This window comes from Octopus sinensis, linkage group LG1, assembly GCF_006345805.1.
Source record: "Octopus sinensis linkage group LG1, ASM634580v1, whole genome shotgun sequence".
Lineage (NCBI taxonomy): Eukaryota > Metazoa > Mollusca > Cephalopoda > Octopoda > Octopodidae > Octopus > Octopus sinensis.
The window spans coordinates 138577407-138589906 of NC_042997.1; the positions used below are offsets into that span (position 1 = coordinate 138577407).

The 12500-nt window shown below is 36.4% G+C and overlaps 1 protein-coding gene across 5 annotated transcripts in view; it reads right to left on the reverse strand.

Annotated features, from left to right (window-relative positions):
- LOC115209482 (low-density lipoprotein receptor class A domain-containing protein 4) overlaps window positions 1-12500 on the reverse strand; it is a 162610-nt gene that overhangs the window by 130801 nt on the left and 19309 nt on the right. The window contains exon 2 of one of the 5 annotated variants that reach the window (XM_029777916.2): window positions 11697-11729. The exons of the other annotated variants lie outside the window; for them this stretch is intronic. Within the exon in view, the coding sequence (XP_029633776.1) occupies window positions 11697-11729 (33 nt within the window). The remainder of the gene's footprint in view (window positions 1-11696; window positions 11730-12500) is intronic. 5 annotated transcript variants of the gene reach the window in all.

The window sequence follows — 12500 nt, forward strand, 5'->3', positions numbered from 1 at the left end:
TATATATATATCATCATCATTGTTTAACGTCCGTTCCCCATGCTAGCATGGGTTGGACGGTTCGACCGGGGATCTGGGAAGCCAGAAGGTTGCACCAGCTCCGGTCTTATCTGGCAAAGTTTCTACAGCTGGATGCCCTTCCTAACAACTATATATATATATATATATATATATATAATATATATATATATAATATATGTGTGTTGTGTGTGTGGTGTGTGTGTTTGTGTGTGTGTGTGTGTGTGTGTGTGTGTGTGTGTGTGGTGTGTGTTTGTGTGTGCGTGAGTGTGTGTGCATATGTATGAGTATTTACTTGTTCTTGAAGAGGTTTTTTGATTGCTACTCTGAGTTTTAATGAATTATATGCTTCATAGTTCTGAGTTCAAATCCAACTAATGTTAACTTAGCCTTTTTATCCCACTGAATATTTATTTTCCAGTGTGCAGTTGGAATTACTACTACTACTACTACTACTAAGATGGTTTAGATGTTAAGGAGCTAGACTAGGTGCTTTAAGGTAACTTTATACGATGAGAAGAGAGGAGTAGAGAGTTGGAAAGAAAACATGATACAGAAAGACAAAAATGAAAAAGAGGATAGAGACTGATGGAGAGAGAGAGAGAGGAGTAGAAACTGAGAGAGAGGTGGAGAAGAGTGAGAGAATAACAAAGACAACAAGAGTGCTAGGCAGAACCAGAGAGAGAGAGAAGGAGAGAGAGAGAGATGAAAGACCGAATAGATCAAGAGAAAAACTGAAAAGAATGATTCTGTAAGTGTTGGAATAAATAAAAGCATTAAATACTAAGATATATATAAAAAAGAAAAAAATAGGGTAGAAATGGAGAAAAGAAAAAGATGCAGTTGTTTGATGTGTTTGTTTAAGTGCAGTAACAGAGAGAGAGAGAGAGAGAGAGAGAGAGAGAGAGAGAGAGAGAGAGAGAGAGAGAGAGAGAGAGAGAGTGTGTGTGTTTCACTTTAAATAAAATTAGGAAAAAGTCTGCTGCAAACTACCTTTTCCCCAGAAGACAAATTAAGAAGTGTTTGATATATGCTATTGAGTGTGTGAATATGTTTATGTTTGCATATGAGAGAGAGAGAGAGAGAGAGAGAGAGAGAGAGAGAGAGAGAGGCAGACAGATAGAAGGAAAGAATAAATAATGCACAGCTGTGGAGCCAAAATGCAACAGAGGGGAACAGGTTCTAAAGTTCTATCTTTTTTTTTTTTAAATCAATATGGCCAGATACTAAATAATTTAAAAAGAGGATTCACATTATTTTCATTTTATCTATTTATTATTTCTTTTCATTATTAATATCATCATTATTATTCTATATCAATATCTGCAGATACTAAAATATTTAATATACATTCTAATGATTATTTGGAGAGAGGTGGCAGTGGACTTTAAATGCCTACATCAACAAGCCCTGTCGCAACTCTTGACAGAAGATGTGAGGTGCAGTGAAAGGCCAATAACGGTAGCTGAAATATAGGCGGCAAGTGAATAGTTACATAACATGCAGATTGCCCAGTCTGGATGGTCTACCCTACAAGATTTATAAATACTTGGCAGATTCAATATGGCTAGATACTAAATAATTTAAATGGCTACTAAAATTATCATTATTAATATCATACTCTACATTGATAATTACAGACAATAAAAGAAGATTATTATACATTAACATGATTATTTGGAGGTGGTAATAGATTTTAATGACTACCATCATTATTATTCTATATTCATGTCTACAGACACTAAAAAATTTAATATATATTAACATGATTATTTGGAGATGGTAATGGATTTTAATAACTATCTCAATGGCCTGCCAGGATTTTCATTGAAGACACAAAGTGCAGATTGTTTGGTCTGGTTGGTCTGCCCTTACCAAACTTATGCAGCAACCTCTTAGCAGCTGCCTACTGCAACTGGTAGCAGAATGACAGCATTCCCAACTCTACAAGCTGATTGAGTGATTTAACACTGCTAAGAAACAAGATGCAGACAAGAGGGATGTAACTGATAATTTCAGCTCATAACTCCTGAATGCAGAATTTAAGATTTTGGTTAATGTGTTAACAAACTGCTTTGGCACTTGCTGTAGGAAATTTGATTGGGAAAGTGTAAATAAGTGATCTTGAACAGATCTATACACAATCTCAATCTCCTGTGATACATATGAGAGAATGGATAAGAAACTAGATTTCAGCAAGGCCCTGATCAAGTTGGATCATTTGAAAGCACTCAACAAGATCAACAGTCAGTATTTGGTAGCTAGTTTTGGTCCCATTTTCAAAGGCTGGCTTGCAACAATGTACAGTGATCAAAGTGAATGACCACATCTAAGAATCATTTTATATTGCACACTCAGTCTGTCCAGTATGTTTTTCTTTCACGTTTATGTGTTAGATCTCAAGCAATTGCTGCAGAACCAAGAGCTACTGAAGGCATCACATTTGAGAAATCTGTATTGATGCGCTGGACAATATGGAAGTGGAAGTAGCCACTACCATTTTCCTAAAGGAATACAAAGCTGTGATAAAGTAAAGAATAACTTGGATAAGTCAATGGGCTTGCAGCTGGGCATCAGAAGAAGAAGTACTTGCTGTTGGACAATATCATTGGATGCTGAATCAATTAGATCTCTGGATGACCAGGAACTAGGACAAGGTTAGAAGCAAAGTAGCCGAATGGGCTAAGAGTAAGCTACCCTTAACGGTTGAAAGAAGTAGGGAATACCTATACTGCTTCTTTCATAATTTACTGCTTGACCATCATGCTTTGCCCCAGTTTATGTCTAATTAAATTGAAGTAACTAGTCTTTTACTTCTTATTTCAGTGGCCATGCAGTCCTATCTGCTGCTAACACTCTCTGTTCAGGGTGCTTGATATGCCATGGCTGTTGGTATGCAGATATGTACTGAGAGAAGTCTCAGTTTATAAAGCAAGTCTTCATACAGCTTATCTCTTTGACAGAACTGCAATCCTAGGTCAAGCAAAAACCAAGAATGGAGGCCAGGCATCTGGAATATTGTCAGGCATTGCAGTTAGTGGAAGTTCAATGCTAGCAATGTATAGAAGATTAAAAGATAGAAAAGAGCAACAACATTCAGAAGGAAAGGCTGGACATTGATGAGAATGAACTGGCTGGCCTGTTCTGAAAGATTTTCAGGACAAAGACTATGGATAACTTCTAGAAATTCTTGGCCTTGAAATGGTACTGTAAATTTTTCCACTGTATAGGAAGGTTTTTCTTTTTTAAGAGCATTAATGATATAAACGAAGGATGGTACAGTAATTAAGAAACAGAGGAACATCATAATGAATACCATTTTTAATTGCTCAGTAAGTAATATGGAGGAAGAAGGAATATTAAATTTTTAAAATAAATTCATCCAGGCATAGCTCTGCAGTTAAGAATCTTGCTTTGCAACCACATGATTTCAAGTTCAACCTCACTGTACAGAACCTTGGGCAAATGTTTTCTGCTATAGCTCTGGACTGTCCAATGCCTTGCGACTGAATTTGGTAGACAGTATGTGTGTGTGTGTGTGTATATATATATATATAGATTTACATGTGAGTGTTTTTGTATCCATGTTTGTTCACTCTCTGATAACAACTAGGTAACTGGCATTGATTTGTTTATGTCCCAGTAACTTATTAGTCCAGCAAAAGCGATTGATAGAATAAGTACCAGCACTTAAAAATATAAGTACTGGGGTTGATGTCTTTGACTAAACTCTTCAAGACAGTGGCCTGGCATAGCCGAAGTTCAATGAGTGGAACAAGTAAAAGAAAACAATTACAGATGTAAACAAATAAACTCAGCTTGTTGTGATCAGTGTTCTTTACTGTTTAAAAAAAGGGCCATTATTTTGAGGTTTCTCTCATTCTGGATGTCATCATTTCAGAGATTTTCTATACAGTTATGAGAGAGGGGGGAGAGGGAGGGAGTAAAAGTGAGTGAGTGTGATATAATAACTACTAGTTGTGTACTAGATATTCCATTCAATTGTCTACGCTCACTCCCACCTCTACAAACATGTGGCCTTGTGCCAATGTGGGAAATCATTATTATCAATAGTAGAAAAAAGTGAAGGTGCTTTTGTAGTTATTACCCCCACCATTTCACTTCACTATAATACCACACTTCAAAATTACACAGAATGAATAAATATATAATAATAATAAACACTGCCCTAGCATGGCCACAGTCTCTGGTTGAAATCAATAACAGATTAATAGAATAACACATGGACAAATATCTTAATTATTCCTTCCGGTTTCAATTTACTATTTACAAAGAATGTATTTTTTTCTAATGGCTATTTCTTTAGAATGGTGCTCCTAACATCTATCCTACCCATCATTTCACTTTTGATTCACTCATTTCATAACTATACATATCACATATATGACAGGAAAACAATCCAATTTTCATCAAAAATTCAGGTATACAGGTACAGACAGGGCTGTGCGGATAAGAAGCTTGCTTTGCAATTGTACGGTCTCAGGTTCAGTCCCACATTGTGGCATCTTGTGCAAGTGTATTCTACTACTACAGCCCGATGCTGATCAATATCTTTTCAGTAAATTTGGTAGACAGAAACTGTATGGAAGTCTGTTGGACATCTATCCATCCAAACCCAAACCCACCCATCCATCTATATACATACATATCAATAAACACACACATATATCTATATATGTGTGTGTGTGTATGTATATATATATATATATGGCATGTAAAAAGCACTACCTGATTGTGGCCAATGCCAGTACCCACTGACTGGCTTTTGTGCCGGTGGTATGTAAAAAGCACCATCCAAACAAGATCGATGCCAGGCCCGCCTGACTGGCCCCTGTGCCAGTGGCATGTAAAAAGCACCCACTACACTCTCGGAGTGGTTGGCGTTAGGAAGGGCATCCATCTGTAGAAACATTGCCAGATCAGATTGGAGCCTGGAGCAGCCGCTGGCTCTCCAGACCTCAGTCAAACCATCCAACCCATGCCAGCATGGAAAACGGACATTAGATGATGATGATGATTTATGTATATTAATATTACTATTTTGGTTAGGTATAGTGATACTAATAATCTGATGTTAGAACACAGTATACATATACTTCAGAGGAAAGCATCAGAGTGTGTGTGTGTGGTGTGTGTGTGTGTGCGTGCGTGCATGTGCTTTTGTGTTTATCCTCCTCTGCCACCACTTGACAACCAGTCTCGGTTTGTTTACATCCCTGTAACTTAGCAGTTCTGCAAACCAGACCAATTGAATAAGTACCAGACTTGTATATTAATATTACTATTTTGGTTAGGTATAGTGATACTAATAATCTGATGTTAGAACACAGTATACATATACTTCAGAGGAAAGCATCAGAGTATGTGTGTGTGTGTGTGTGTATGTGCATGCATGTGCTTTTGTGTTTATCCTCCTCTGCCACCACTTGACAACCAGTCTCGGTTTGTTTACATCCCTGTAACTTAGCAGTTCTGCAAACCAGGCCAATTGAATAAGTACCAGACTTAAAAAGAAGAATAAGCATTGAGATAGAATTCTTTGAAGCTATGCCCCAGTATGGTCGCAGTTTAATAACTAAAACAATATATATATATATATATATATAGTCCAGTAATCTCTTTTTTGCTTTCCATGAATATATCTGAGAGAAAGAGAGAATGAGAGAGAAGAGAAAGAGGGAGGAGTGAGAGAGAAGAGAGAAAGAGCGAGGAGTGAGAGAGAGAGAGAGAGAGATAGGGGGAGAGACTGACACATCAGGAGAGAGAGAGAGATGAGATAGAAAGGAGGGAAAATGGGTAGGTGAGGGTAAGATGTGATAACCAGCAAAAAGTGTTGGAAGGACTGAAAAGAGAGAACTTAGCAGCAGATAGCTATTGTTGTTGCAACTACTGTTGCTGCTGTAGTGATACACACACACACACACATCCATCCCTCTCCCTTTTGCCTGCTCACAAACTCACTCTACTTTTCTATCATTGTTGTAAGACTGGCACATAACTTTCATATTTCTGTGAGTGCCATCACCTTATTCAGGCAGATCTTGGCACCAAGTTCAGTTTGTTGCAGCTATTCCACCGACCAAATCAATGCTGCTACTTAAAAGATAAAAAAGATAACAGCAAAAAAAAAAATAATAATAATAAATAAATAAATAAAATAAATAAAAATAGAGAAAAATAAAAATAAGAGGAACAACTGTACCACAGCTACTGGGGAACTGTAGATCAAGTATATCCAAACAAGACATACATAAACATACACACAGAGAGGCAGACATATTTTTGATTGTATGGGAATTGGGATATATATATAATATATATATATACACACACAATATATATATTATATATATAATGTATATATGTGTATATACAATGTGTGTGTATATGTATATATAATATATAGTGTTCTTTTATTGTTTTATTTGTTTCAGTCATTTGACTGCGCCAATGCTGGAGCACTGCCTTTAGTTGAACAAATCGACCCCAGGACTTATTCTTTGTAAGCCTAGTACTTATTCTATCGGTCTCTTTTGCCAAACCGCTAAGTTATGGGGATGTAAACACACCAACATCTGTTGTCAAGTGATGGTGGGGAGACAAACACAGACACACACATATATATATACATACATACAATGCACTTCTTTCAGTTTCTATCTACCAAATCCACTGGCCCAAGGTGTCATGCAGTGGGACCGAACTCGGAACCATGTGGTTGGTAAGCAAGGTACTTACCATAGAGCCACTCCTGCACCTATAGCCACTCCTAATTTTTATATCTTTTACTTGTTTCAGTCATTAGACTGTGGCCATGCTGGGGCATAGCCTTGAAAAATTTTACTCACACAAATTGACCCCAGTAATTAATTTTTTTTTTAAGCCAGGTATTTATTTTATATCTCTCTTTTGCCAAACTGCTAAGTTACAGAGATGTAAACATACCAACACCAGGTGTCAAATGGTAGCGGGAACAAACACAGACACAAAAAACTCACATATATACAACAGGCTTTCTTTCAGTTTTAGTCTAACAAATCTATTCACAAGGCTTTGAGTGACCTGAGGCTATAGTGGACAACACTTGCCCAAAGTGCCACACAGTGTGACTGAACCCAGAACCATGTAATTGGGAAGCAAACGTCTTACCACAAAGCCACACCTGTACCTACATATATATATATATATATATATATACATATATAGGCTGACCGGTTCGCGGAACACCTCCGTGACATCCGCCTTGCCAACGACACACTGGTCTCATGCCATTTCCGCTCCACCGGTCACTCCTTGCAACACCTGTCTGTGTTCGGTTTGTCCTTGCACAGAGGCCATCCGGATTCCCGTTTGCGCCGTGAACAGGGATTAATCTTCTCTCTTCGCTCTTTTACGCCATTTGGTCTCAACTCTTCCCCCCTCCTGCTTCTCCTCGGTCCTTCATCTTTTCACCCCTACTCTCTTTCACTCCTCTTCTTTCCTCTTCCCCTTCCCTCTTTCTTCCTTCTTCCCTCTTCCCCTTCTCTCTCTCTCTGCTCCCTCTCCCCCTCCTCCTCTTTCAGCTTGTCTCGCGTTTTTCGGCATTTCCTGTTTCATTAAGTTTTTATTTCGAATCACGTCCTGTCATATATATATATTTACATGCAGTTAAATAAATGTCTGGTCATATATTTAACTGCATATCAATAAACATTATTGCACTATCTTTTAGAGTGTGCTTCTTTTTCAGAAATATGATCCACTGACGATTCATTCATGACCTGGACACAGGGTTTCTTACAATGATCACCATGTGGTTTATAATTGATTGCAGAACCAACACTGCGCTTCTACATGTTCACAAAAGCCACCATCTGTTAGATAACACGGAACTTCATGACATCAGTTATTCAACAAAGAATATTCCAAAACTGTCTAGATTGGTCACTCTATGACCAGATATATATTTAACTTCATGTAAATACATTATCCCTTAAAGTGTGCTTCTTTTTTGGATATATGATCCACTAATGACATACATACATATACATACACACACACATAAATACATATATACATGTGTATACACACACACATATATATATATATAAAAATAAGTACCAACATGTATATGCTTCTCAACTCTTCTTATTGAATACCATTTTCTTGAGTTTGTATATAAAGACATGCATTCACACATGCACGTATGTATATACACATATACCAATACTATACTAAAGAGTGTGTGTGTGTGGGGGGGGGGTTGTATACACACACACACACACACACAAATATATATATTTATATATACATACATATACAGATACATACATACACACATACACACACACAAATATATATATTTATATATACATACTGTATATATACACACATATACAGATACATACATATACAGATACATACATACACACATATACAGATATATAATACTCACAACAGATCATAAAGCAGTCTAATTTGCTATTTCTTCATAGGATTTGTGAACAAGAATTTGGAATTAGCTTCCTTGATATTAATGGTGGAATTAGACAGAAGTATCCGATCAATCTATTACTTGCCAAAGTCCCAGCTATATAAAGGTGTAGCTAGTATCCCCAGTGCTAATGCAGTTGTTTCTTCAGGTAGTGTCACCATACTTCTTTCTGAGAATCATACAACACATTCTGTTTACAAACTCCCCTCAGACCTGAACACAAATGATGCATTTGTTTTGTAATATTGTCAAGAATTCTGGAACCAGGTTAAAATCTCAAGCAATGTAAATGTCTATGATGAATGTTCAGAGGAACACAAGAGAACTTCAGATGGTGAGAACACAATGTATTTCAGTCTTCTTGCACTATATCAATGGTTTGTACTCACAGCCAGCCACATGCCTAGATGTGATTTGTCACCTCTATGATATAGGAATCAGTGTAGAATGCATTAAGTTTCCTATTTATCAGACTTATCAAATTTCATCTAGGCATGTGGCTGGCTTTGAGTACATGCTACTTGTATGGCCAGTTAAGCTGAATTAGTGTTTTTGCTAGCCACAGTTGGAACAATTTTCATCTCCCTCAAATACATACACAACACCAATTTTTTGTTAAACAGGTACAGTACATTTATGAGCAATGTTATCTCTGGATGAATACTACAGTAAATTGCCTTTCAATGATGTATTTACATTAAGTATGATACACAGATGGCTATTTTAATTTAACACTGCTTTTATTGCATATAACAGATTTTTATTCAGCTGAGCAGTTATGTGCAATACCAGTGAATGCTTTCTTTACTGTTTCCTATATAGTGGATGTAACAAATCTCATCTATGCAAGTGGCTGGTTATGAGTGTATGCCATTGATAAGGCCCAGTTAGTGTGAAAAACATCTGACATTCTTGCTAGCCACTACTAGCACTAAGTTCCAACATTGACTTTCTCGTAAAGGAGAAATACTAGCTAAGATCTGAACAAAGAATATGGAAGCATTTAACTTCTGAATAAGTGAGGCATATTTCATCGGACAGTCTAAACCTACAATGAACTTACATTTGCGCAAGCTTAGAACATAACATTAATGGAATTCTGACTGTCCAACTACTGAACACAAAAATGAACACAGTCAAATAAAGGAGTGTGACTCTACTCACTAAATGAACAACAGTAAAAACAGAAGAAGGCTCAATTCGAAATTACTTGCTTCACATATGTATATTATATGAATAATGAATGAAGTATGCACTAGATAAATTATTGTTTTGATATACATGCTTAACTCTTTCGTTACCATCCTGGCTGAAACCGGCTCTGGCTCTGTAGTACAAATGTCTTGTTTCCATAAGTTTTGAATTAATCTTCCACCAAACCTTAGTCAAAATTTATGTTCCTAACATTAACTGAATGATAACTAAATTATTCTACTAAATTCTTTGTTATATTTAAGGTAATTGAAAGAAACACAGAGCATCTCAAAATAAATACGGTAACAAAAGGGTTAAATATCTGCTAGGTATTATTCAAGTCCAACTATAAAGTCTCGCAGTCAAGTATCCAGCCAAGTAAAGCTAACCAAGCTTTGATATCAAACTGCTAGTCATGTTATAAAGTAGTAATTATGTGACAATCAGATTGAGTCATAAGACAGAATATATATAAAACATGCAGAGTTATAGGAACATGAAGGTTATATCTCTTCCTTAGTATTTGATTGCTGGTATCTTGTTTTCAAAATCAAGCCAACTGGACGTGGTTTATTTTCCAAGGAAAGTTGAAGCCAACTGCAATCATAAAAGCAGCTGCACTCGTTAAAGAAGTGAACTGCATCTCATGTAAAATTCAGCTGTACGTATTACAGAATCCACCTGCTCCTGTTGCAGAAGTCTGTTGAACTTGTATCCCATGCTGAGGTGTCTAGTTTCTTAATGTTGTACTCCTTCACTTCAGACAGCTCTCAAGTCCTGCAAAAGGAATGACTCAACATCCTCATAGGATGATGCTTGATAGACTTGCAAGATGCCCAGTTCTTTTTTCACAAATTCTGGATACAAAAAATTCTTTCGAAAGAACTGAGAAAATATGTATAAAATGTAGCAGCTATAAAAGTAGGATTTTACCAGGCATTATACATACTGTAAATCATTGAGTATAGTCCGCAGGGGATTTTTAGGGGGCTGTACCTCTGAAAAACATAAACCTTGTGTATAATACGCACTCCTTCTCTAACTTGAGTCAAAAGGGTCTATATAACATCCTTCGTTTGTAAAACTGCATACGGTAACATCCTTTATTATTATTGTATAAATAACATAATGCAAATGTGTAGCATTTTTGTGCATTTTGTTTGCAGAAAATAAAGAAATAACAGTAATAACGTTTAATAAATGTTGCTAACTGCAAGTTATGGATGATTTAAGGTATTTTTGAGCCCAACATCACAAAATGCGCCTGAATAAACATTGCCGGACAGCAAAGAGAGACTCGGACATTGCTTAGAAAATATTTTTGAATTTTTAAACTCATATATAGTACACACTAGGGATTTTGACCTTTAAATTTTGGGGAAAAAATGCGGATTATACTTGAGGATTTACGGTATGTAAGTTGGAATGTGTGTGTGTGTGAGAAATACAGTTTTAGAAATGATATATTGTATCTTTGCATATTATAACAGGCAACTAAAAGAGTTGGTAGCATGAAGGGCATTCGAGCATAAAATACTCCCTACCTAAAAAAAGTCCCATTCAACTCCTGGTAACATGGAAAAGTGGACACAACAACAATGATGGTATGAAAATGAATGAGAGAAAGATATATATATATATATACAGTCAATTTGAGGATGTCAGGTCCTTGTTAGGGATTAAATAATCTCCAAATTTCACTGGTTAATCACTATCATATAAGGAGAAAGTCTCAATGATATATTAGGGATTATTATAGTAATACATCTTATTAATACTGAAAGAAACATATATGTTGGTTTTTGGCATCTGCCATTTCTTTAAGATCTTTATGATTTATAATTTATTTGTATTATTTTTATTAAAAATTTCAACATCTTTATATCATTCAAATAAATTATTTACACATCCATTATTCTCCATTTTCTTTCTTTCAAATATATATATATATATATATATATAGACAAAAATAGTTTAGTGTATAACTTACTTTCAGCTAACACTGTATGAAACAGCAGCAACACTGAAAACAGAGAGAGAGAGAATTTATTATTTGTTATCAATGAAGATAATTTGAGAATGAGAGAGGAGGAGGGAGGGAGAATGAAAGAGTAGGAGAGAAGGAGAGTTAATACCAGAGTTACTGAGAAGGAGCATAGTAGAGAGGCTAATCAGCAGAGAGTGCAAAATAGAGAGCAAAGTTGATAAGTTCCAAATAGAAAGTTAGTTAAGAAAAGGCAAACAGATAGATGGACAGAGAGAAAAGACAGACTAACAGATAGCAATAAAGGCAATACATTCACAGAACGTAAAAATGATTGACAAAGAGAGAGAAGCTCGAGGTTAAGATATGGACAAACACAGATTCATGTATCAAAAGGCAGAGAGACACAGACATAGAGAAATACTGGGGTCAATTCTATTTTTCTTTTCCCCCACCTTGCTCTCTCAGAATTAGCCATAGTCATCTAGATAGAAGGTGTTTCATCATCATCATCATCATCATCATTTAGCGTCCGTTTTCCATGCTAGCATGGGTTGGACGGTTCAACTGGGGTCTGGGGAGCCCGAAGGCTGCACCAGGCCAGTCAGATCTGGCAGTGTTTCTACAGCTGGATGCCCTTCCTAACGCCAACCACTCCGAGAAAAATGCAAGAAAACTAGAAGGAACATCTTTCTCCCGAGAAAATTCCACTACGAGCTGTGCTCATCATGGAAGTAACCAGGGAATTGTTTGTTGATGATCTGTGGCAGCATATTTACAGAAGACAAAACCTGAAACATGTGAAACACA